This window comes from Pseudorasbora parva, chromosome 22, assembly GCF_024679245.1.
Source record: "Pseudorasbora parva isolate DD20220531a chromosome 22, ASM2467924v1, whole genome shotgun sequence".
Classification (NCBI taxonomy): domain Eukaryota; kingdom Metazoa; phylum Chordata; class Actinopteri; order Cypriniformes; family Gobionidae; genus Pseudorasbora; species Pseudorasbora parva.
In genome coordinates this window covers 32,706,146-32,734,050 of record NC_090193.1, presented here as the reverse complement: position 1 = coordinate 32,734,050, position 27,905 = coordinate 32,706,146, and the positions used below count along the sequence as shown (strand labels likewise).

The 27,905-nt window shown below is 41.6% G+C and overlaps 2 protein-coding genes across 2 annotated transcripts; one reads left to right on the top strand and one right to left on the bottom strand.

Moving 5' to 3' along the window:
* The first annotated feature begins 2,536 nt into the window (after positions 1-2,536).
* Positions 2,537-5,656, top strand: chchd4a (coiled-coil-helix-coiled-coil-helix domain containing 4a). Its single transcript, XM_067431541.1, has 3 exons — positions 2,537-2,693; positions 3,853-3,951; positions 4,091-5,656. Exons 1-3 carry the CDS (start codon positions 2,672-2,674, stop codon positions 4,420-4,422), a joined length of 453 nt encoding a protein of 150 aa, XP_067287642.1. The 5' UTR covers positions 2,537-2,671; the 3' UTR covers positions 4,423-5,656.
* Positions 5,657-5,935: 279 nt separating this feature from the next.
* On the bottom strand, positions 5,936-27,587 carry si:dkey-202e22.2 (netrin-4). The gene is made up of 10 exons (XM_067431540.1): positions 27,061-27,587; positions 23,938-24,398; positions 22,370-22,714; positions 20,811-20,937; positions 18,479-18,667; positions 10,069-10,285; positions 9,761-9,888; positions 8,750-8,818; positions 8,476-8,646; positions 5,936-8,378 (listed from the first exon to the last, which is right to left on the bottom strand). Exons 1-10 carry the CDS (start codon positions 27,146-27,148, stop codon positions 8,242-8,244), a joined length of 1,932 nt encoding a protein of 643 aa, XP_067287641.1. The 5' UTR covers positions 27,149-27,587; the 3' UTR covers positions 5,936-8,241.
* Between the last annotated feature and the right edge of the window lie 318 nt (positions 27,588-27,905).

Genomic DNA, 27,905 nt, shown 5'->3' with positions numbered 1-27,905 from the left:
CGCAAGCGCGGAAAGCGTCGGAAGTGGATCTCTCGCGCGTTCTGAATTGAAACTACTGGGGAAACAAATACTCCTACATCTCGGATGCCCATGAGGTAAGCTAAAACATATCAAAATTTAATTTCAAAGTGAACTATCCCTTTAATGACGAGCTGTCTCAGTCCACAGAAATCACTCCGCTCTTCTCCACTTTGGTAACCCAGTATAATTTAAGTGGAATTATTCCAACATAATTAAACATTAAACTCTATTAAACAATATAACGTCTCCCTCTTATCTAATTTTGGCCAAAAAACACATAAAATAACACTTAAGTTCACTCTTCTCGTCAAGCCCCAAGCAAAGCATGCTGGGAACCACAGTTTGGGCAAAAATCATGTTGGAGTACTTAATGGTTCACATTCACCCTAAATAATGTAATCTAGTAGATTGGACATTTTAGATAATTACATTAATCAAAAGCCAAGAAATCACATATAGAAGAGAAACACAATTTTGTTGCGTAGATCGCAAATAATAAGATTAAGTAAATTGGACAATGTGTGGTTTCCTTTTTTTTCAGTAGCTACATTTTAAAGTCACTAGGATGAATAGCCCTAAAATAGGACTGTCAAATGTGGGACATCTAAGGTCCAGTATTTGTGGGTCCCTCATAATGCCACATGAATGCCAGTGAAACTATGGGTTAGCCATAGCTGTGATCAAAATATATTAGGGTGCATGGAGCATTCATCAAACAGGAAACACCTCATGAAGTCCACCCAAAGTTCAGTGACATAAAGTTTTGACAAACTTAAACCAAACAATCCTGCTACTTTTTGGCCAAATGTGCTTATGAAATGTTTGTCCATCAAAAAATACAAACAAAACTTAGTCATTTTATCAAATTTCCCACAGTCCCACTGTGGTTTAAAAAAAAAAGTGGGACAGTATGATTAGTCTAATGTGGGACATTACTTCAGTCAGTCAAAAATGTGTGGTGGGGCATGGTTTGTGGGACAAAAAAATAGGTTATTTACAGGGTTTTAGCATTGTTATGCAATATTAGAGCTGCAGTTCACAAGCACGTTCCTGAATTCTGACTCAAGGTTGAATGTAGCTAACGTTTGTTCAAGCTGTGGGCTGTTTGTTTGTGAATCACGGTGATTTAGGCCTTTTATTAGACCTCTCGACTTTTCAGTGTCCCACATTAGTAAGATGCAGATTGTATCAGATGACTCGCACCACTAATATGCCTCTTTGTGTGTGTGTGTGTGTGTGTGTGTGTGTGTGTGTGCGCGCGTGTGTAATTGGCGCCAAAGGTATGCCAAAGGTGCTTCAACAAAATACTGAGCAAAGGCTGTGAATGTAGGCATGTGATTTTTAAAATGTATTTATAAATTTGCAAAGATTACAAACTATTTCTTTCACAGTGTGGGGTGTAGTTTGTAGAATAGAGGGAAAATATGAATTTAATCCATTTTGGAATAAGGCTGGAACAAAATGTAGAAAAAGTGAATTGTTGTGAATACTTTCCGGATGCACTGTACACAAGCTATAGCTACCAAAAGTCTTTCCTCAGTATGTTAGCACTCATCCCTGTCCTCTGTAATGAGATATGAGGGTAGGCTGTCTTCAGAAAAACACAGGGATCTAGATCACCTCAGATACCTTGGTTAATTAGTAAAACACAGGCTGCGCTGTTTCCTGACAAGCTGTCAGTGATGTCTGAGGGCATGACAGTAAAATAGCAGCAACTGTTCAGTCTCATGAGAGAGACTGTGATTCCCATGCAGGGTAAGAAATAAGAAATTGGGCAGCCAGCACACAAAAACGGTTGAAAAGTGCCTTATTATTTTATAATAGCCTAATTATTATTTTATTGTGAAGCTGCTTTGAAACAATACGCATTGTAAAACGTGCTAGGCGTCTTGTCTTGATTAGTATTATTGCTGTCTTGAAACCAAATAATTATTTGACAGATTTAGTTGTTTCTTGAACTCAAAATAAACTCTCACGTGGTTGTTTACTACGATGTCCAAAAGAATAAATTAACAATTTCTGCAGTTTACAAGTGATATTTACCTTGCTTTACCTTGCTTCTTCATTCAGCATGTCAGGAATGCTCTTCAGTCAGGTCACAATGTTGCCCCTATTGGTGTACTCAACAAATACCCAAACTTTTGAAAAAACATTTCGAAAATGATAACATTTATCATAAGCCATATGAGGGACAGTCGTATGTTTAGAAAAAAAAAGAAAAATAATAATAATAATAACGTTTTTGTGTTTCACCAATTGTGTTTACTGCACTGTTTGTTTTAATTATCAAATTATTTTATTATAGATTTTAATAGTTTAAGATTTAAATCTGAGTATTGGACAAAGATTAAGCAATATATTTGAAAAGTAGAATTAAAAAAGAATAAAAAAGAAAGAATCTTTTTTCTTAAAAACGAATTACTGCCTCCTCACCAGGGGAAGCGTTATTTTCTTAACTTTTATTTTGTAATGTCATTGTGACTTTTATTTTGAAGTTGTATCACCCGACCATGACGTCATCTGGGTACTGTACTGTAGCTGCCTGCCTCCATGCTGGAGTTGATGTAACAGGCGTGTGGATTGATCATTGTACCGGTGTTTTAGTTTCATTGATCGGATAAACGGCAATCAGACGGATCTGTCAGCAGATATGTCGTACTGCAAACAGGAAGGTATGACTCAGCTAAATCGGACGGTTTAAACCCATTTTATACCCATCTTTTACTGTCGTTTAGCTGTGCGGCTAGTGCTCATGCCAGTAAAAGTCACTCTCCCCAGCCATGCTTGGTAATATCAATGAGTTATTCAAATATTTATCCAATGCAAACAATCTTTTAAGATGTACAAATCTGTCGTTCTAATATGTCCTATAATATGTGTGTACAAGTTTGGTGAAGAATTACTGAATTTCTGGTGGGATTATAGATGAACATTCTTCTTATTTAGAGTCAGCATAAGATCAATAAAATACACACATTTGTATTTTAACGAAATATGTTTTAAGTAAGTCCAAGCTGACTTATTCTGATGGCTGTGATGGTTAAATTACTACATGTTGTCACCCTGCACATAACAGTCGCTTGCAAGGTCATCGTAATATCCTGGGAGTTCATAACCTAAAATCCACCAAATGGTTACAGTTTTAAAAATATGATCCTCAACACACAACATTACAAACTGGCATATAGATTTAAAGACAAGACGTAAAGTTCTTATCCACTCAGTTTATTAAAGCACGTGTGCCTAAGTGGTTATTTATTTCTTGTGTAGAGATTGCAAAGGGTTTAATTTGACCTTTAACTCTTTGTGGATCACTAATTTTTTTTTTAAAGATTTGCGGTATCGGTTTTCGGTTCTGAGTAATCAAAAATTAATTACTCAGAAATTCCAGTCTAAAGTGTCTGTGATATTTATTCAGGGCTGTAGACATTTAAGGGGATATAAAAGTTATATACACATATTATATATATATGTATGTGTGTGCATGTGTGATATGTATTGTACATAAATATAATAATATACACATTATATAAACAAACGTATATATTAGATGCGAAGGGGATTAATTGATATGACAGCTATAAGTGTGTACTATTATAATATTAATATTTAGAATTCGCTTTTATTTTAGATTTTCACTTTTATTTTTAGTTGTGCTTTTGTTATTTTGAGTGTATGTATGTATAATATATATATATATATATATATATATATATATATATATATATATATATATATATATATATATATATATATATCAGTATGTTTTTAAATATAAAATATTCTTATATTTTTATCATTGTGTGTAACTTCATTCTTTTCTTACACTAGGTAAAGATCGCGTCATATTTGTCACCAAAGAGGATCATGATGCACCCAGTAACGCTGAGCTAATTGAAGATGACCCTAATGATCCGTATGAGGATCACGGTAAGTTTTTGAACTTGATTTACTTACAAAATACAAAAAATGGCTGTACAAAATATTAGCATGTTTCATAGTTAAGCCTAAATATGGTTTATCTTACCTGAGAAAACTAATTTTACATTCATTTCATTTGACCCTACAGGTCTTATTCTACCTAATGGTGACATAAACTGGAACTGCCCGTGTCTGGGCGGTATGGCCAGTGGCCCTTGTGGACAACAGTTCAAGGAAGCCTTTTCTTGTTTTCACTATAGCAAAGAGGAGGTAAAAGGGTCAGAATGTGTGGAAAACTTCCGGAGTATGCAGGAGTGTATGCAGAAATACCCCGAGCTCTACCCCCAGGAAGACGACAACGACATCGCCCCCTCTGGTGGGGCTGATACAGCACCTAGTGAATCCACTTCCACTGACTCTCTCCCTACATCCTCTCCCGATTCCGCACCAGCAGCCACAGAAAACCCAGCAGCTAGCTAATATTAGCCTGGCTACATTCCCATCGCACCTCACAGAAGAGACGGCTCCACTTTCGTGTATGCAGAGATCATATCTAAACACGTCACTGGATAACTTCCATGCTCTCCATCTGGTTGGGGGAAGCCCTTAAACTTCAGGTTTTTTGATTAAAATATTCAAATGACATTAACATGCACTTAAGGGACCTATAAAAATGAGTTTTGAGGATCTGTATGTTGAGTATGACCCCCTTTGAATCATCCAGCGTTGTATTTTCTGGTTATTATTTGTTCCACAACCAAAGCTAAGCTAGTTTGACTTGTGTACTGCTACAGATCAAAGGTCGTCTGGCGGTTTTACTTTGACAACTTTTGACAACAGTTTTGGGATGAAATGTCGCAATAACGAGTCTATGTACATTTCAATTTTTTTTGTAGAACATAATTAAACAATTTTATGTTGAAGAAAATGTTCTGTTGCTGACATGTTTGAAAGTGTGTAGCCAGAGGTTGAATATTAAGTACAAACAATAGGGGGCGTGGGTGAGTAAACCAGCAGCCTCACCTGTCAAACTAGGATACAGAAGCGATTATAATGGGGAGATGCCAACACATCATTAACGAGAAGATCTTCTGTTCAGTAAGGACATGCAAATCTGTTTTTTCGTTTAAATGAAGTGTCTAAACCGAGAGCTGTTTCTAGATCTGTTTTCAACACTTGCTATTGCTAACATTAAACGGTTTTAGAGAATTGTTCTGATATCGGATCCTTTTGAGCTTATTGACTCATTCAGTCAGTGACATGATAACTTTACAATAAGGTTTAATTTGTTAACTACATTAGTAAGCATGAATTAATAACAATGGGCTTATACAGCATTTATTTATCTTGGTAAATGTTAATCTCAAAATGACTAATACATTATTAAAATCAAAAGTTATGCACTGTGAACTAACACGAACGTTTATTAATTAACACTATCAAAGATTAATAATTAATGCTGTAAAAAATTCATTGGTCATTGTCAGTTTGTGTAAGTTAATGCATTAACTAATGCTAACAAATAAGACCTTAATGTAAAGTGTTGCCATGTGTTGTCTCTAAAAGTGACTGTGTTTGGATTGAAATGATTTGTCATTCAAAGCCTTAATGTGATTATTGTTTTTTGATTAAATCTTTTCATCTGTGATCTATCCGTGTCTGTAAAATGTTTAATAAAATAAGATACCAAGTCCAAATCATGCATAAGCACTGGGAGAATTTGAGTTAGTTCATACCTTTTGTTTTTCAATTGTGACATGTTCAAATGTATTTTTAAGACTGAAATGTAAGCAAAAAAGCAATTAAAATAAAAAAAAGTGTGAATGAATCAATCACAAAAATGTCCTGCGGTCCTTGTGAGCCTGTGTATAAATGAATGTTGTTCATTTTTATATGCAAGAAACTAGCTGAGACAGACCCTTCAAATGACTATAATAATCACAAAAGAAGTAGAAAAACAGTCCAGTCAGGCTTATGAATGCCATATCCATTTTTTGAGTTTATGCATTGATTCAATGTCCACAAGACAACAGCCACCTAAATGAAGTTATTTTTGAAGATGAAAATACTTGTTCTGTATGACAATTATGTTTATTTTAAGTGACTATTGAGTGCACTTTGCCATCAAACTACTTCTTGAATCTTGCTTCTGGTAATTACCCACGTTCCATTTCAGTTGCATCCGGTGGTCACGGTACATTTAGGATCCAGCTGCCTGCTTTGGTACAATGGCATCATTTCAAGTGAGGGCTTTCAAGTTTGGGCAGTGATGTATGGAAGCTTGTTTCCACCAGGAAATACTTTTTATCTCACGATTTTGACTTTAAAGGGCTAGTTCACACAAAAATTAAAATTCTATCATTAATTACTCACCCTTTTGCCGTTCCAAACCCATAAGACCTTTGTGATTCTTCGGAACACAAATTAAGATATTGTTGATGAAATCTGAGAGCTCTCTGACCCCTCCATAGACAGCAGTTTAATGAACACTTTCAAGGCCCAGAAAGGTAGTGAAGACATCGTTAAAAATAGTCCATGTGACTAGTGGTTCAACCTTAATTTTGAGACGCTGCAAGAATAATTTTTGTGCACAAAAAACAAAAATATAAAAAAAAAAAAAAAAAATTCACGCCTGTGTCAGTCTCCTACACAGTTGACATTGTAAATACAGTTGCAGCGTTTCCGAGTTACGTCAGAGCTACGGCAGCTTACCATTGGCCGAAGCTGTTCATGTGAGCACATGCTTTTGATGTTGACGAAGGAGATGACCAACATAAACTGCGTAGGAGACTGACACAGACGGGTCAAGAAAATGTCGAATAAAGTTTTTTGGGTTTTTTTTTTGGGTGCAACAATTATTCTCGTCTAGCCTGACAAGCCAGACCCACATCAAGATGTTTGGTCTGGAAACTCACCATTGGCAGGGCTCAATCCGAGAGGCGGGAGAGACGGTTGTCTTTTAAGCTCCCTCTGCATGCAATTGGATAGCGCTACAACCAACCAGAGCTACGTGAAGCGGAGCTAGTTGAAGCTAGTAAACATGTGAAGGTTAAACTTTCGTTGTATCCGGTCTATAAAACTCATCTTCCCTTCTTAAGAATAAATTCACTGCCGTTCTTTGTTATTTTCTCAGAGAAAATCTTAACAAGTCTTCCAGAGTAGCGGCCAAAGCCAATTTGAAAGACCGCAGTTCGCCAGCTTCTTTGTTTCCAAGTAGCACGCAGAACCTCCACAACTTTGCAGTCATTATGTTAAGCCCGCCCAACGACTCTATACACGATGTGATTGGCCTGACCAGAGTTTGGTTTTTCCAGCTCGCAATTCTATTGAGAGTTGCTAGACGACACTCGCTGCACATTAGATTTGCTGCTGCTAGGGTGCGTCTAGATTTCTACGCTAATTCTTGTCACTTCATAAACTTAAAGGTGCACTATGTAGTATTTTTACAGTAAAATATCCAAAACCACTAGGCCAGTGTTATATATTTTGTCCAGTTGAGTACTTGCAATATCCCAAATGTTTCCAACTATTTGTAAATTGTGAGAAAATTGCTATTTTAACCAGTGAACCGGGACGTGTCAGCATAGCGTTTTAATGAGTCGCCTTTCAATCGCGTCATATCTGCGTTACCCTCTGTTTTATTTTGCAGAAGAGCTTTACTCTTAGCAGTGTGAACATGTCACAGCAGCACCGAGCAAAATCACTGAATAACGTCATAACATAATTTTAAACACACTGAAATGTATCTAATATGATAAACACAGCTGCATTACCTTATAATCATGACCGGCGGAAACACGAAAATAGTACTGGCGGCCGGCGACTGTGTCCCGTCCCGTCATAATAAAAGCCCCGGTGCTCGCGAGCCAGGTATTTGTGTAACAATCGCTCCAGCAGCCGTGCTCAGCTCCTCAACACTCGGTCCTGCTCTGCTTCACACTACAGTAACGTTAATAAATCGCATTCATGAACATGATTTCTGCCCGAGTCCTATTTTCCACCGGCTGTGAGGTGAAGACCACATGTCCCAATATACTGCGCTCAAACTTGGCGTCATCAAACTATGCCTTTGTTTTGAATAGGCGCCCTCTCGTGAATGGAAAGTTGCATAGTGTACCTTTAAGTTTGAACCACTGTAGTTACATGGATTTTAACAATGCTGTAACTACTTTTACAGTTTATATCTCGCATTTCTGGAAGAAGCCAGGTTTTTAGATAAGTCACAATTACCTATTTTATTCTGTGGTGGAAAAAAGCTCCCATAGTGTTGTGCTACTGTACATTTGGGTAAAGTTGTGCTCATAGGCAGCCCTGATGCAGTGCTTCTGTGACCTGAAAGCCCAGGATGGGTGACCAAGGGACTACCAGACTCTGCATGGTGACCAGTAGCCTCCCTGAGTCCACTTCCTCAGGACCTGCCAGTAGATAGTTCCCACCTAAAGATGATAAAACAATCACTACTCTTATGGAAAACTTGACTGAACCAAAGCTGTGGCCCAGATAACGATGAGTTTTTATAGTTATGTGGTGTACCTGGGTTGAGGATGGGACAGGTGCAGCCACGGCTGGTCCAAGAGAGTGGGTACAGACTGTGTGTGCCCTGGGAAAGGGGCAGTTTTCCAGAACGGAAGACCTTCCTCACCTTCACCAGGACAACAGCGTGTGTGCCTTTATCATGAGCTGACAGGACACTGGCTTTGATCACTATGGTCACCACAAACAGTCAGTTCACTCATTAGATATAAATGACTGCAAATGCCATCAGAATCGATTAATCAAATTATTTAATATCCTGAAAAAGCCTCACCGTATGCATGTTTTATCTTGCAAAGATCAGCCACACTTTTCAGCTTCTTTTCTCTACAGCTGCACTTCCCTGTATAGAAATCCCATTTAACATGTCGCAAGTTTTGTGCATATTGAAATATTTAATCTAAAAAAAAGAATTAAATTAAAGAAATTAACTTAGATTAAAGAAATTCTATTTTATAATTCTATTTTAGGACCAATACGATTTAATGCTGTCAAAACCTTTAATGATAATGAAACCTTTTTTCACCCCAAATTCTCATTAATACGATGATTCTGATCATTTCATTTTTAAGTTTTGAAGATTTTTTACTGTATTACATGAAAAACAATGACAGTAAAAGTATTTTTTGTTATTTAAATAACTGGACATTAAAGACTACCATGATGTATTAATACTTTATAATTTTTGTCAAATACCATATACACAATAGCATTCAAAAGTAAAAACAAAAAAACGTTTTGAAAGAAATTAATACTTTTATTTAGCAAGGATGCATTAAATTGATAAAAAAAATGAAAGCAAAGACATTTATAATGTTTTAAATAAATGCAAAAATATTTTTAACTTTCTCTTCTTCAAAGAATCCTGTAAAATGTATCACAGTTTCTACAAAATACATTATAATAGAAACAGTTATTTAAAATTATTCAATTTTTATTTAAAAAGTACAAAAATCGTAGTAACCCCAAACTTTTGAATTGCAGTGTATAATCATTTAGCATTACACAGTTTTTGTTCTGTTTTGTTTTTTTGCAGTATGGTAACAAGAATATTGTCATGAAAATAATAAAATAAAATAAAAGTAAAGTCTTATTTTACTTTTGGGATGATATATAACCTGGACATTTTCTAGATAGGTTTGTGAGACCCATTTACATTGCAATACATAATTTTAAGGAACCACATAAAAAAAACACATTTTTGAAAAGCCAAATTTAGCTGTCACATTTCCTGCTGTGGTTTCCCATGTTTCACAACAGTGTTTTGTTACTGTAGTCAGCTCACCTGTATAGTACAGTGCAGAGACGGCGAGTTCTTTAGGCCACGCCCTCTCGTCCTCTTGAGGTTTAAAGTGGGACAGTTCAGGTATTTTCCCACCAATAGGTACATTGTAAAGCTTCACATTGCCTTTGCTGTTAAAGGAAAATGATATGATAAAAAATCCCCAGCAGGTATGCAATTAAAATTCGACTTGGATTTTTGGATTTGACATTCCTAATGCTCAATGTTTTCATTTCAAATCACAAATAGTAAGACTTACTGTAATTTAGAACAGAAAGGATTGAACATTTAGTTTGTGAACTAAGTCTGACCTGTCTAGGCAATGACCTGTGAGGGGATCACAGGTCATGGGGCACACACAAGGTTTGCAGCCCTCCTCTCCAAAGCCCCAGTACCCTGGTAAACAGTGGCTACAGGTGGTTCCCCCCACACCAGGTTTACAGTGGCACTGTCCACTTCTAGGATGGCACCACGGCGTCTCGTTGCTAAAATATACTGGAACTGCACCAACTGGGTCACACCAGCATCCTGCCACAGAAAAGAATGTTAATCAACTTTTGGTTCATTAGCTCTTCTTCCTACTGCTTTTGAGTTGCTTTGGTGGTCTGTGTCATATCGCCGCCACTAGGAGGCAATGAAAGACTGTAAAAGAATGCGAAGATAACCGTTTTGATCAAATATTGATATATTTTAATAAAGCAAATCGTCATCACTATGCTATGGTCTAATAAATCGAACAAGCATAACAGAATTGAATAACACTGATTATATCTTCATCATGGCATCTGTTAGTGGGTGGGATATATTAGGCAGTAAGTGAACATTTTGTCCTCAAAGTTGATGTGTTAGAAGCAGGAAAAATGGCCAAGTGTAAGAATTTGAAATGGCTAGACGACTGGGTCAGAACAGGGTCAGGTGTTCCCGGTCTGCAGTGGTCAGTATCTATCAAAAGTGGTCCAAGGAAGGAACAGTGGTGAACCGGTGACAGGGTCTGGGATTCACCTGTGGGGACCGAAGGCTGACCTGTGTGGTCCGATCAAATAGATGAGCTACTGTAGCTGAAATTGTTCAAGAAGTTGTGGCAGTGTGATGCTTTGGGCAATGTTCTGCTGGGAAACCTTGGATCCTGCCACCCATGTGGTTACTTTGACACGTACCACCTACCTAAGCATTGTTACAGAACATGTACACCCTTTCATGGAAACGGTATTCCCTGGTGACAGTGGCCTCTTTTAGCAGGATAATGCGCACTGACACAAAGCAAAAATAGTTCAGGATTAGTTTGAGGAGCACAACAATGAGTTTGAGGTGTTGACTTGACCTCCAATTTCCCCAGATCTCAATCCAATCGAGAATCTGTGGGATGTGCTGAACGGCCCTCCTCACAACTTACAGGAATTAAAGGATCTGCTGCTAACATCTTCGTGCCAAATACCATAGCACACCTTCAGGGGTATTTCGGCAGCAAAAGGGGGAACAACACAATATTAGGAAGGTGGTCATAATGTCATGCCTGGTCTGTGTTTTTTTCCTTGTTGTATTGTCTACCAGGTGAAAAGAGTAAGTAAACATTCAGTAACATTTTACAGTAAGGTCCTATTCATTAAAGGTACACCATGTAACTTTTGCAGCTCTACTGGTAAATAAACAAAACAGCTTGTGTCTTGTGGAAAAACATTGTACCCGGAGCTACTTCTAAATGTTTATTAATATGAAAAGTCACGCAGGTACTGGGCTACTCCACACCGGTTGTCTGTCCTGTCTGGTCTAAGGTAGTCTGAATATAAACACTTATACAATATTGCCGAAAGTATTGGGACATCCCTCCAAATAATTGAATTCAGATGTTCTAATCACTTCCATGGCCAAAAGTGTATAAAATATAAACTGCTTCATCAAACATTTGTGAAAGAATGGGTCGCTCTCAGGAGCTCAGTGAATTTAAGCATGGTACTGTGATAGGTTGCCACCTGTACAATAAGTCCATTTGTGCAATTTCCTCACTACTAAATATTCTATGGTCAACTGTTAGTGGTTGTGGCAAGGGGGGCGTGGTTCAGCGAGGTCTGCAGCGGGAGAGAGAGCCGCGGGACGAGCGGTAAGTGAGTGGGTTGGACGCAGATTAATAACACCTGTCTCTTGTTCTAGTAATGAGCGCGGAGAGGGTATAAAACCTCGGCGGAACCAGAGACCAGGGAGAGAGAGAGATCGGACGGTTGTTGCGAAACCCCAGAGACTGAGTTGCCGGAAGCCGGAAGTGCCGACCCGGAAGTGATCGAATGTCTATGAGAATTCACACAGCAGTGTGTTGTTGAAGTTATACTAAGTTTTGACTATAATTAAAGAAGCATCAACCGTCCAGCCGACCCCCGTGTCCTCTTCCTTCCTTCTATTATCGAACTTTGTTACACTGGTGCCGAAACCCGGGAAGGAAGTAGGACCGCGCCGCCGCCATGACAACACCGACGCCCTCCGCCTCGCCGTTTGCGGACATCATCACCGCTCTCGCGGCCCTCCATCAGGAACAACATCAGTCCATGCTGGACATGCGGGCAGACCAGGAGCGCCGCTTCGAGGCCATTGTCCGCGGCCAGCAAGAGGACCGCGAGAGGTTCCGGAGCTGGTTCGACCGGGAGGTTCGCACCGAAGCCGCCGGGCTCGCCAGCACACCGGTCCACGTGCCCCTACACAAGATGGGGCCACAGGACGATCCCGAGGCTTTCATAGACCTCTTTCAGAAGGCCGCGGAGGCCTGCGGGTGGCCCCGGGCACAGTGGCCGGTGCATCTCATACCTCTGCTGACCGGAGAAGCCCAGGCGGCCGCCCAACAACTGCCGGTGGCGAACCTCCTGGAGTATGAAGACCTGAAGAGGGCCATCATCCAGCGGGTCGGCCGGACCCCCGAGCAGCATCGTCAGCGGTTCCGCTCGCTGGAGTGGGGTGAGGCCGACCGACCCTTCGCGGTGGCCCAACAGCTCCGGGACGCGTGCCGCAAATGGCTATTGGCCGGTGGAAGCGACGTGGACCATATCGTCGATCTGGTGGTGCTGGAGCAGCTCATCGCTCGGCTCCCCAGGAAAACTGCCGATTGGGTCCAGTGCCACCGGCCCACGTCGCTGGAGACGGCCATCCACTTGGCGGAGGACCACCTGGTGGCGTGCCCGGGGGTCGGCGAACCCCTTCTAACCTCTCGCTCTCTCTCTCCCCCCTCTGTATCTCCCTCTCGCCCTATCCCTCTCCCTAGGTCCCGTCCTCCAGGCCCTGGACCATCCGGGAATTCGCGGGCTCCGCCCAGGGGGGCGGAGCTCCTGGGGGTGGGGGGTGACAATGGCTCTGGTTCCACACCCTCCCCGCGCTCATTCTCCAACCCACTCCCCGCCGCAGGGGCACCGGGTAGGCCTGGGCTGGCCTGCTGGAGGTGCGGTGATCCGGATCATTTTGTGGACCGATGTCCGAGGATGGACGTCGGGACAATGATCCGGATCCCGGACGTCCAGCGGACCACCCCCGATCAAGCAGGAGAGTACCAAATTCCTGTAAGTATCAAGGGGGGTACATATCAGGCCTTGGTGGATTCAGGATGCAACCAAACCTCGATCCATCAAAGCCTGATGCAGCCTGGGGCATTGGATACAAGCCGCATGGTTAAGGTGAGGTGTGTGCACGGGGATGTGGTGGAATATCCGGTTGTCCCAGTCACGATACAGTTTCGGGGTCAAAAGCATAGTGTAGAGGTGGCGGTTAGTCCACACCTCCGGCATCCGCTAATTCTGGGGACGGATTGGCCCGCCTTTACGGCTTTATTGGGATCGTTGTGTGCGGATGCCGCTTGGGAGAAAAAGGCAAGGAAGGGGGCGGTGCGAGTACAGCTTGGGGAGACTGAACCGGGACCCTCGGCGACAACTCCAGAGGAACCGAGCGGGATTGAGAGACTAATTCTCTCGGACCGCGATGACTTTCCTCTGGAGCAGTCCCAGGATGAAACCCTTAAGAACGCTTTTCAGCAGGTCCGATCGATCGACGGACAGTCTCTCCAACCTGCCTTGCCGGTCTCCTATCCTTATTTTGCCATAATAAAGGATCGGTTGTATCGAGTGACCCAAGACACTCAAACAAAAGTAGATACAACCCAATTGTTAGTGCCAAAGAGCCGCCGGGAAATGCTTTTCCAGGCGGCTCACTCTAACCCGATGGCGGGCCACCTGGGACAGGCGGCCACGCTGAATCGTTTAATGACCCGATTTTTTTGGCCAGGCATTCATGACAACGTGCGCAGGTGGTGCGCGTCTTGTCCTGAATGTCAGTTGGTGAACCCACTGGCCGCCCCAAAAGCGCCATTGCGCCCCCTTCCATTAATGCAGGTCCCCTTCGAGAGAATTGCGATGGACCTCATCGGGCCATTAGAGCGATCCGCACGCGGACATCGTTTTGCGCTAGTTATCGTGGACTACGCCACACGATATCCGGAAGCAGTGGCTCTCCGCAACATCTCTGCGAAGAGTGTTGCGGACGCACTGTTTCGTTTAATCTCCCGAGTGGGGATTCCGAAAGAAATCCTCACTGATCAAGGCACGGCGTTTATGTCACGCACGTTAAGCGAATTGTACGGATTATTGGGCATTAAATCCATTCGAACAAGCGTCTATCACCCACAAACAGACGGCTTGGTCGAACGATTTAATCGCACTCTTAAATCCATGATCCGTAAATTCGTACAGGAAGACGCCAAAAATTGGGATCGGTGGTTAGAACCCCTCTTATTTGCTGTGCGGGAGGTCCCGCAAGCCTCCACGGGGTTTTCCCCCTTCGAGCTTCTCTACGGACGACAGCCACGGGGGGTGCTGGACGTCCTACGAGAAACTTGGGAGGAGGGGCCTTCTTTGGCCAAGAACGAAATTCAGTATGTGCTGGACTTGCGAACAAAACTCCACACTTTGGGGCGGCTATCGAGGGAGAATTTGTTGCAAGCCCAGGACCGCCAGAGCCGGTCATATAACAGGGGTACAAAACTACGCAAATTTACACCGGGAGAGAAAGTGCTCGTTCTACTCCCTACGTCGAGCTCAAAATTAATGTCAAAGTGGCAGGGGCCGTTTGAGGTCGCACGACAGGTAGGAGAGCTCGATTATGAAGTGATACGATCCGATAGGAACGGGGCACGTCAAATATACCACCTCAACCTGCTAAAAAAATGGAATGAGGTGGAATCAGTGTTGTTGGCAACGGTGATCGGGGGAGAGGATGATCTCGGGCCAGAGGCGAGCATTAAAGCGCAATCAGTCGCGCTGGCCCCTGGGGGAGATCACCTCTCACCGTTACAACTCACTGATTTATCAAAATTACAGGCGGAGTTCGCGGACGTGTTCTCGCCCCTACCGGGACGTACCGACTTGATTCAGCACCATATCGAGACCGAGCCGGGCGTGGTAGTTCGCAGCCGGCCGTATCGCTTGCCTGAACACAAGAAAAAGGTAGTTCAGGAAGAATTAGGCGCAATGCTCGACATGGGAGTAATCGAGGAGTCCAACAGTGACTAGGCGAGCCCGATAGTTTTGGTTCCCAAAACAGACGGCTCGGTCAGGTTCTGTGTGGACTACCGCAAGGTGAACGCTGTGTCGAAATTCGACGCGTATCCAATGCCGCGGGTTGACGAGTTGCTTGATCGGTTGGGCACGGCTCGATTTTATTCGACGCTGGACTTAACAAAGGGCTATTGGCAGATCCCCTTGTCTCCATTGTCCAAAGAAAAGACAGCTTTCACCACGCCGTTTGGATTGCACCAATTTGTCACGCTCCCTTTCGGGTTGTTCGGGGCACCCGCTACCTTTCAGCGCCTCATGGACAGGATTTTGCGTCCCCATGCCGCATATGCTGCTGCCTATCTAGATGATATCGTGATTTACAGTCACGATTGGCAGCGGCATATGCAGCATGTCAGGGCGGTCTTGAGGTCGCTGAGGGGAGCGGGGCTCACGGCTAACCCAAAGAAGTGTGCGATTGGGCGGGTGGAAGTAAGGTATCTGGGCTTCCACTTGGGTCATGGACAGGTGCGTCCCCAAATTGATAAGACCGCAGCAATTGCAACCTGTCCGAGACCCAAGACCAAAAAGGAGGTTAGGCAGTTCTTGGGGCTGGCGGGATATTATAGACGGTTCATACCAAATTATTCGGACCTCACCAGCCCTTTGACTGACCTTACTAAAAAGGGGCTACCAGATACGGTCCAGTGGACGGAGCCGTGTCAACAGGCTTTTACCCGCGTAAAGGCGGCTCTATGTGGCGGGCCGCTCTTACACTCCCCTGACTTTTCTCTCCCTTTCTTGTTGCAGACTGACGCGTCGGACAGGGGGCTGGGCGCAGTCCTGGCCCAGGAGGTGGAGGGGGGAGAGCGGCCGGTGCTGTACATTAGCCGTAAGCTCTCCAAGAGGGAAGCTAAGTACAGCACCATAGAGAAGGAGTGTCTGGCCATCAGGTGGGCCGTTCTCACCCTCCGCTACTACCTCCTGGGGCGGGAGTTCACCCTCTGTTCGGACCACGCTCCTCTCCAGTGGCTCCACCGCATGAAGGATACCAACGCGCGGATCACCCGTTGGTATCTAGCTCTTCAGCCGTTTAAGTTCAAGGTGGTCCACAGGCCGGGTGCTCAGATGGCTGTGGCCGATTTCCTCTCCAGAAATGGGGGGGGGGGGGGGGGGGGCTGCAGGCCGGACGGCTCCCCGGCCTGAGTCGGGCGGTGGGGGTATGTGGCAAGGGGGGCGTGGTTCAGCGAGGTCTGCAGCGGGAGAGAGAGCCGCGGGACGAGCGGTAAGTGAGTGGGTTGGACGCAGATTAATAACACCTGTCTCTTGTTCTAGTAATGAGCGCGGAGAGGGTATAAAACCTCGGCGGAACCAGAGACCAGGGAGAGAGAGAGATCGGACGGTTGTTGCGAAACCCCAGAGACTGAGTTGCCGGAAGCCGGAAGTGCCGACCCGGAAGTGATCGAATGTCTATGAGAATTCACACAGCAGTGTGTTGTTGAAGTTATACTAAGTTTTGACTATAATTAAAGAAGCATCAACCGTCCAGCCGACCCCCGTGTCCTCTTCCTTCCTTCTATTATCGAACTTTGTTACAGTGGTGTTATAACAAAGTGGAAGCAAATGGGAAAAACAGCAGCTCAGCCAAGAAGCGGCAGGCCATTTAAAATCACTGTGCGGGTTCAGCGCTCTGTGGTTTTTGTGAACAATGCACAAAAGTCACCAACTTTCTGCAAGGTCAATAGTTACAGATCTCCAAACTTTGTGTGGGCTTCAGATTAGCTAAAGAACAGTGTGTCGAGAGCTTCATGGAATGGGTTTCCATGGCTGAGCAGCTGCATCCAAGCCTTACATCACCAAGTGCAATGTAAAGCATCAGATGCAGTGGTGTGAAGCATGCCACTGGACACTAGAGCAGTGGAAACATGTTCTCTGAAGTGACGAATCACGCTTCTCTGTCTATCAATCCGATGGATGAGTCAGGGTTTGGTAGTTGCCAGGAAAACTGTACTTGCCTGACTACATTGTGCCAAGTGTCAAGTTTGGTGGAGGGGGGATTATGGTGTAGGGTTGTTGTTTTTAGGTGTTGGGCTTTGCCGCTTATTTCCAGTGAAAGGAACTCTTAATCCTTCAGCACACCAATACAATTTGGACAATTTCCTGCTCCCAACTTTGTGGGAACAGTTTGGCTCCTTCCTTTCAACATGACTGCTCATCAGTGCACAAAGCAAGGTCCATAAAGACATGGATGAGCGAGTTTGGACAGAGTCCTGCACAGACTCCTGATCTCAACCTGATAGAGCACCTTTGTGATGAACTAGAGTGGAGACTGCGAGGCCTTCTCGTCCACCATCAGTGCCTGACCTCACAAATGCGCTTCTAGAAGAATGGTCAAAAATTCCCATAAACACACTCCTAAACCTTGCGGAAAGCCTTCCCAGAAGGGTTCAAGCTGTTATAGCTGCAAAGGGTGGACCATCTCCATATTGAACCCTACGGAATTAGAAAGGGATATCATAAAGTTCATGTGCATGTAAAGGCAGGCATGCCAAAACTTTTGCTAATGTAGTGTGTTATATGCAAAGTGAAAAGTGAAGATGGCACTTATATTACTCAACAGGTGAGTAAAGTATTTTATTGAACAGACAAATTGGCATAATGTAAAGTATTATCTACTGTTAAGGATCATTTCATTATGCTTGTTGTAGCGCTGTGCTTTTATTTTTTAAGGAAGTACCATACCAATTAATAGGTTGGTACAGAAACATCTTCAACTAGTGATAATAAATAATAATAGTGGCTTGAGATAATTTCCATCTAAACTGGTTATACCTCTTAAGCCTAGTGAATGTGCAGTGGATGATCTCATTCATCTGCACAGAGCCAAAGCACAACCTCAAAAAATGTTCTTCTGCAAAATGTTGTTAGTTTTTTTTTTAAACCACTAGAGGGCCAAAAGTTACAGTGACATCTTATAATAAAGTGTTAACAAAAGGCACTTGAGAATATATATTACTATAATTGATTAAAGTTTACAAAAACAATTCTTACAAAGGGAAAAATAATAATATGAGCCAATAAATCATTCACTATAAGACCAGGAATGTGCATTCATGAGATATACAAAGTCACATTAAAAACTAAACTATTTGAGTGAAGTCACTGTCTTTCTGTTTGTTCCTTCTCTTCTTTTCTGTCTTACGTGTGCAAGCATGCGGGGAGTTGAGGGGTCTGGCAGGGTGACGGTGGTATCCAGGGCGACAGCGCTGGCACCGACGGCCCACAGTGCTATGCTGGCAGTTGTCGCAGACGCCCCCACTACTGCCCCCTGTGGACAGCCACACTCGCTGGGAGAAGTGGCAGCTCTCTGCATGGCCATGACATTCACACTCTTGAGCAACAGAAACAAGTTAGAGGGAGAAAAAGACAAATTATGGATGAAAGAATCATCCAAGACCTGATAAACAATCCTTAACATTTCAACTTAATCAAATTAAAATCACTTTCCATCTTATATATATATTTCCATCATATATATACAGTCTTGTTCAAAATAATAGCAGTACAATGTGACTAACCAGAATAATCAAGGTTTTTAGTATATTTTTTATTGCTACGTGGCAAACAAGTTACCAGTAGGTTCAGTAGATTCTCAGAAAACAAACAAGACCCAGCATTCATGATATGCACGCTCTTAAGGCTGTGCAATTGGGCAATTAGTTGAAAGGGATGTGTTCAAAAAAATAGCAGTGTCTACCTTTGACTGTACAAACTCAAAACTATTTTGTACAAACATTTTTTTTTTCTGGGATTTAGCAATCCTGTGAATCACTAAACTAATATTTAGTTGTATGACCACAGTTTTTTAAAACTGCTTGACATCTGTGTGGCATGGAGTCAACCAACTTGTGGCACCTCTCAGCTGTTATTCCACTCCATGATTCTTTAACAACATTCCACAATTCATTCACATTTCTTGGTTTTGCTTCAGAAACAGCATTTTTGATATCACCCCACAAGTTCTCAATTGGATTAAGGTCTGGAGATTGGGCTGGCCACTCCATAACATTCATTTTGTTGGTTTGGAAACATGCCCATATCATGATGCTTGCACCTCCATGCTTCACTGTCTTCACTGTGTACTGTGGCTTGAATTCAGAGTTTGGGGGTCGTCTCACAAACTGCCTGTGGCCCTTGGACCCAAAAAGAACAATTTTACTCTCATCAGTCCACAAAATGTTCCTCCATTTCTCTTTAGGCCAGTTGATGTGTTCTTTGGCAAATTGTAACCTCTTCTGCACATGCCTTTTTTTTAACAGAGGGACTTTGCGGGGGATTCTTGAAAATAGATTAGCTTCACACAGACGTCTTCTAACTGTCACAGTACTTACAGGTAACTCCAGACTGTCTTTGATCATCCTGGAGGTGATCATTGGCTGAGCCTTTGCCATTCTGGTTATTCTTCTATCCATTTTGATGGTTGTCTTCCGTTTTCTTCCACGTCTCTCTGGTTTTGCTCTCCATTTTAAGGCATTGGAGATAATTTTAGCTGAACAGCCTATCATTTTTTGCACCTCTTTATAGGTTTCCCCCTCTCTAATCAACTTTTTAATCAAAGTACGCTGTTCTTCTGAACAATGTCTTGAACGACCCATTTTCCTCAGCTTTCAAATGCATGTTCAACAAGTGTTGGCTTCATCCTTAAATAGGGGCCACCTGATTCACACCTGTTTCTTCACAAAATTGATGACCTCAGTGATTGAATGCCACACTGCTATTTTTTTGAACACACCCCTTTCAACTAATTCAACTAATTGCCCAATTGCACAGCCTTAAGAGCGTGCATATCATGAATGCTGGGTCTCATTTGTTTTCTGAGAATCTACTGAACCTACTGGTAACTTGTTTGCCACGTAGCAATAAAAAATATACTAAAAACCTTGATTATTCTGGTTAGTCACATTGTACTGATATTATTTTGAACAAGACTGTATATATATATATATATATATATATATATATATATATATATATATATATATATACAAAAATACATTTTCTGTCTTTTCTCAGTCTAGAAAGCACCAAATTCTAAAATAATTTCACATTTCTACTACATTAATGACCCAGTTTAAATACAGATTCATCTTCCCAGCACTGAAGTATCCCTTTAATAGCGATTCTCACTAGATGATCAATATTGCAATGCTTGTTGTTGCCAGGGGATAATTAATGTGTTTGCTAAGGTGTTCAGAGTGATTCTTAGTGTGTTTCTATGGTGTTCTGGATCATTGCAGTACTAACACAACAACCCCCCTTGGTATTGTGGTTCTAAGATATTTTAGAAGTTTATAAGGTACGCTTTTCTGGGTACTCAAAGCGCTTTACATATAGAAGGGGGAATCTCCTCAAGCACCAAAAATGGTTGTATTGGATAAAAATAAAAAATACCTTTCATAGCACAATTTTTCTTTCCGTTTTCAAGGATTAAAGGAATTTAAGGCTAAAACCACCTGTACAGTAAAAATACTCACTCTTGCATGAGTTGCTCTCCCCGCTGCTTCCATTGGCTGCTCTCCAGGGCTGGTCGTTGTAGAGCGGGGCACACCTCTCGCAGTGCTCACCCGCTGTGTGGTGGGTACACACACATTTGCCAGACACCTGCGCTCCAGAGCAATGATTCACTTTCAGTTGCTGCCCATTCAGGCCCCAAAAAGCCTTATAAAAATACATGTAACAGGCTACTTCCTATTCTACTAACTACTGGGTGAGTGCACATGCACCCTCAAGTATGCATCCAGAAAATAATTCATGGTGGTGCCAATTTAGGCCCAATATGGGCTTGAGATATGGGCCCTTCATAAACTAATTTAGATAGGGCTGACATGGAACCCATGGACGAACTCATTCAGGGTCCATACTGGTTCTAATTCAGATAGGGCCAATATGGAACCCATGGACAAACTCATTTAGGGTCCATACTGGTTCTAATTCAGATAGGACTAATATGGAACCCATGGACAAACCCATTTAGGGTCCATACTGGTTCTAATTCAGATAGGACCATATGGAACCCATGGACAAACCCATTTAGGGTCTATCCTGGTTCTAATTCAGATAGAGGCCAATATGGAACCAATGGACAAACCCATTTAGGATCCATACTGGTTCTAATTCAGATAGGGCTGACATGGAACCTATGGATGAACTAATTTAGGGCCCATACTGGTTCTAATTCAGATAGGACTGACATGGAACCTATGGATGAACTCATTTAGGGTCCAAACTGGTTCTAATTCAGATAGGATCAATATGGAACCCTTGGACAAACCCATTTAGGGTCTATCCTTGTTCTAATTCAGATAGGACCAATATGGAACCCATGGACAAACCCATTTAGGGCCCATACTGGTTCTAATTCAGATAGGGTGGACATGGAACCTATGGATGAACTTATTTAGGGTCCATCCTGGTTCTAATTCAGATAGGGCCAATATGGAACGAATGGACAAACCCATTTAGGGTCCATCCTGGTTCTAATTCAGATAAGGCTGGCATGGAACCTATGGACAAACTCAATTAGGGTCCATACTGGTTCTAATTCAGATAGGACTGACATGGAACCCATGGACAAACTCAATTAGGGTCCATACTGGTTCTAATTCTAGGGCCGACATGAAACCCATGGACAAACCCTTTAGAGCCCAGACTGGTTCTAATTTATAAAGGGCTGACATGGATCCCATGGATGAACCCATTTAAGGCCCATTACTGGTTTTAATTTAGATAGGGCCAACATGGAACCCACCCATTTAAGGCCCATTACTGGTTTTAATTTAGATAGGGCTGACATGGAACCCATGGATGAACATATTTAGGGCCCATACCGGTTCTTCTAGTTCAGAAAGGGCTAACATGGAACCCATAGACAAACCAATTTAGGGCCCATACCGTTTCTAATTCAGATAGGACCGACATGTCAAGCCTATATCATGCCTACATTGACCCCACCATGAAATGTTAGCTGGACAGAAGAGGAAACAACTTCCTTCACAAATTCACCCAAAAAAACAGACAAAATGGACACACTTACCACATTACTGGGTTGTTGGCTGTCTTGTCCTTCATTTTCAGGATGGCAATGTTCAGCATGGCCATGACACAAACATGTCCCTTTAGCCAAAAGAGAGTACACAGCAAATGGGGTTGAATCTACAGGATCGGTTTTGGGTGTAGGAGAAGTCAACATCCTGCTGTGAACTGTGGGTAAAAGGGGTAGGTTTGACTGTTCCGGGACGCTCCGCTGCCCCTTCGAGGCGGGACACTGTTGAGATTTTAAAAGCTGTATTCTTAAGTTGGTTACTGTCATACGGGACAGAGCCTCAGGACTGTACGGATCGACAATCCCACTTCCCAATCCTATAGATCGGAATATGATCTAGAATAGAATTAGAAACAAATGATTATGCATTGTCATATTTAAAAAAGCATCAGACAGAACTGAGATTTAAATTCACACCATAGTTGTACTCAACTGTTGGAATATTTGGTTTAATTGGTGGCTCAACTTTAGGTCATGATACAGGTCTTTTTGCTGTTTATTGATTTTCATAAAGTAAAAGTAAGAATAGCATTTATGTAGCGTTTTTGACAATCACTATAGCATTTCTCAGTACTTAGGTCACTTTTTCCAAACTCTTCACACAGTGCTCGCAGTTAATTTCACATTCAAAATGCACTGAAGCAACCAAAAACACTTCATACGGTATATGTCTCGAATCAACTCAAATTAACATTACACAATGTTTCTGTTTTATATTTTAAAAAATCTTTGCAAAGAATGACACCTCTCTAGTTTCTACTCCCTTTTACTAAATTGACTGCACATTATATTGACTGTACAGTACAACATTATTCCCAAGTTGTTTTCCTTTTGTATAGATGGTGATGAAATTGAAAGACTAACACCTGTGTAGGTGTCCGGATACATTTTATATTTAGAATATATTTTAATATGGTATTAATGATCCAGATTGTAGTCCACATAGACTGTTGTTAAAGGAAGTGCATATAAGACTGTGGCAAACACTGGTACTGCAATCACTATCCTCTCCCCCTCTCCCCCTGACTCGAGGTTGTCAGATCGGCTGCAGGATCAGCAGGAACGTTTGTAGCTGCAGCTGTGGTAACTAGAGCAGATCTGGCAACCCGGATGCCAAAACACTACTGACTTCGTGATTGGTAGATCGGTGGAGGGCGGAGCTTCAGGCCAAAACACAACATGACAACATCAACATCAGTTGAGGGCTGCAACAACCACTTTTAAATGACAATATCCTGTTGTCAGTGATAAAAGTATTTGAAATTAACATGATTTCTTAATGTCTAGTGACATATCAGGGCCATTTTATGATTCATTGAAATACATTTCTTACATATAGTTCCTTTAACTGTGGGAAGAGTTTTGAAATGTGATCTAAGTATTAAGATATGCATCTTAACAATTTTAAAACACTGCAAGATGCATATTTTTAAGGCATTTGTAGTTTCAAAAAGCCCACAAAAAAGAGTGCAGAGTGCTTCACGTGTCATCCTGAAATCTCAATTTTCAAAAAAGAAAGATGTTTTGTGATTCTTTGGAGACCTTATTTCCTTCCTTACCTCTCCTTGGCTGCATGGGACCGCACTGGAATATCTGGAAGTGCAGACAGCTCCTGGTTGACTTACATCATCAGGAAGCCCGAACACCTCAGTGCAGTTCCTGGCAAACAGCTTTAGTGTCTCCCAGGTCTGGCCGAAGTCCTGTGAGCGTTCCAGCCTCATAGCAGCGGGACGTGGGGAGCGAAACAACATCACAACGTGACTCATGCAGAACCGTGTCTCCAAGTCAAGACGGATTTCTTCCTTTTCTCCAGTGGCCGCCGCTGAGCCCCACCAGGTATCTGGATGAATAAACGGGTCATCGGCCATGAGGGCAGGAGGATGAAGCTCTGCTAGACAGCGTGGCTGGGTTGGCAGGCAGGAAGAGTTATTAGTACAGCAGCTAGTCAGCGTGAAAAGGGTCCTGCCACTGGCCAAGTTACCCATAGGAGGGCTGCAAGCACGACCAACACATCTGGACTCTGCGTAAAAGAGAAAACATGCATTGCACACGCATTCACAAACAAATCAGGGAAACTTTCATGCTGTTGAAATGAAATGCATCATTTTTGAACACTGAACCTCGATCATGTTCTGGCATGTCACAGCACAATGTTTGACAACCTGAGCCTTTAACCCTCTGGGGTTCTTCGGTCATTTCTGACCCGAATTTTTTTTTGAAAGAAATGTTAAAAATCGTAGCTTCATCTGAATGGTACGAAATTGGTGAGGGTATTGGTACTTGGTATATGGACAGAAAAAAAAATTGGGGACAGGATTGGAAAAGTCTAAGTGGTCGTAAAAAAAATAGTCACACTCGGGGCCTTCGGGTCAAAAAAGACCCCCATAGGAAATGAATGGGAAATTGGCAAAAATATGAAAATACAGAGTTTTTTGTGCATATAATCTACAAATCAGCCAGGATGCAGAAAAAAAGGACTCAACAGTGAAGGGGTGAATCTCTAAAACATCAAGAGTGCAAAACAGACAAACAAAAACTCACACACACACACACACACACACACACACACACAGGTTCTGTAATGCACTCTAGTGGTAAAAATGTGCTATTGCGTGATAAAAATGCTCACTGTGTCCACCAGATGGCACCAATCAAATAAAAAAAATGCTTTCATGAGGCCTAGGCTTGACTCTAAAATGAAATACAGCTTTAATAAAAAAAGGGAAAAAAATAAAAAATAAAATTCTATTATATTCAATGGGAAAAAATGGGTCATAATTATTGCATAAATATTATTTATAAATCATAAAATTATCTCAAAACACCAAAAAAGAAAAGAAAAAATATTATTGAACAAAAATATATTTCATTGATTTTACTCAATTTTTTTTTTTTTTTATTCCCGACCTCCGGGTCCTTTTAGACCCGAAGGTCCTGAGTGTGACCCATAAATGAAGTTGGGCTTTCACAGAAGCTGTGTCATTTGTCCTGCAAAGATTGCAGCACTGCAATAATGGTTAGGTATGACAAGAAAAGTGAAAGAAAGGTCAAGTTTAAGAATGTCATACATAATACATTAAAAGTGACAGTATATTTGTTATCATATTATAAAAACATGAAATATTACACAGCTTAAACTTTAAACAAACACTATAAATACATAAAAATGAAAACCAGATCTCAAGTTTATACATCTGACAATTTGATTATTATCACAAGGAGAAGTCCAATTATTTTAATGGATCCTTCTTTCTACAAAGTAAAAAACAAACAAAAACAAACTGTATTTGGTCATTATATAATCCATCGGTCAAATATGAATGTATATTACAGTTTTTCTCAGTTGCTTTGGTACATTTCTCAGATTAGAATTGAAATTCTCATAACTATAATTCTCACATCATTGTGTCACTCGTGCACATCAAAAAAGCAGTTTCTCATTTCTTTGAACAAGTTGCAAATCCTTTGGTACATCCATGCAAATGATTATGTACAATTCTCTGTTGTTTCCTACATTATCAGTTGCTTGTCATGTTGATCAAAATGTATTATATTGGGTCTCTGTTGAATAGTCCCCCATAGTCTCATCCCCCACAACATTTAGGCACAAGCTCATAGCATACATCTTTACATGCAAAATGGTTGAACAAGTTATCATAATATGTCAAGCATATTTCTATACTTTCTATATTTCTATTAGACTTTTTTCTAAATCTGTCCTGAATTGGTAAATTGCTCCCAGGTGAATCTTGACTTTCTCTAACGAAGGTGCTTCTCATGAAACATCAACTAGCAGGTATATATTTCTACAGCACTGCATGTACAGTTTTTCTATGTTCACATTTCTTCTTTAGGTTTTTTTTGTGTGTGTGTGCTATTCAGTGCTGTCTTTTCATTTCTGTATCTCAATGACATGTTCTGTCAATAAAATACAGTACAAACAGTAAGAGTGTACATTTGAATCTTTTCCATTCTCTTGCAATTACACTCACACATACACTAAGATGTAACTTACAATTGACAATAATTATCATCAAAACTTTAGCCGTAGTTTCCATCAGATCATCCCTCCAGAGTAAAACTGTTATATTGACAACATGACTAAACAATTTGACTGTCTTATCTGTACACAATGACACAAGGACTTGTCATTCTGATGGCACTGACATGTTTACTGACACAGATATTTACTTTTGAGAGATGAACTAAGGATTGAGTAAGAGAGTGGCTTTTGCAGGTTATCCATGGTGTTTTGCTGTACAAATTGTTTTGAGAAATGCACTTACTGTTTTGCAAATTGTGAGTTTGATTCGAGAAATGTACCAAAGCGACTGAGAAAAACTGTAATCACAGTTTAACGTCAGACTGAAAAAGAAAGACAGAGCCAAGAGGACAGACAGACAGACAGACAGACAGACAGACAGACAGACAGACAGACAGACAGATAGATAGATAGATAGATAGATAGATAGATAGATAGATAGATAGATAGATAGATAGATAGATAGATAGATAGATAGATAGATAGATAGATAGATAGATAGATAGATAGATAGATAGATAGATAGATAGATAGATAGATAGATAGATAGATAGATAGATAGATAGATAGATAGATAGATAGATAGATAGATAGATAGATAGATAGATAGATAGATAGATAGATAGATAGATAGACTCACCTGTGAAGCCCTGCAGGAATCCAGGAAATAACACCATTGCGCACTTCAATAACACCACCACAAACCGAGGATTCCCAAGGGGTTTCATGTTTAGCAGTCTGGGTGTAAAGGCAGGTTAGTTGTCCATAGTTAGAACAGATGCATGTCCCAGTGCATGTTCAGTTGAGTTTGGAAAGCTCTCCTTCACTGTCTGTTTGGGAACAGAGTCTGCATGAAAAGTTGCATGAACTCCAGCTGCTGGTAATCCATTTTCACAGACAGTAAGAAAACTTTTCTGATGATGGTGGTGATCTGGGATGCACCTGTCCAAAAGGCACTGTTTAATCCTGTTTTTTTTTTTTGTTTTTTTTCGCACTCAAGCGAAGAGTCAACTGTTGTCTTTTCTGGGTTTGGACATGACAGTCATTTCAAAATGAAGGCAAACGAGGGGGAAATCACGCAGGTCTCTTTGGCAAAGCAGTGTGTCGCTCCACTGCGTAATGCGAAGCGTTGTTCCAGCTTCCCAAGAGCACAGATGAATGACTGTGATCCACTGGCCTGAATCTGAAGCACTGAACGGAATGAAAAGGAGCACTCTACTGCCTCACAGTGGAATGCTACACTAGTGCAGTTCCCTGCCTACTTCAAGTGAGCTTGATGACTTTTTTGATCTCAGCCACTTAACATCCTAAATCGGAAAGAGGCATCTTGTGCTGTGATCTGTCATATACAAAATAATACCAAATGATAACAGAAAATGAAAGATATATAGTTTAAATAAAAAATGACATTTACTCACCTACTTGTCAGTCCACACCTATCTTTTCCATACAGCAAAAAAAAAAAAAAAAAATCAGAAAATGTTG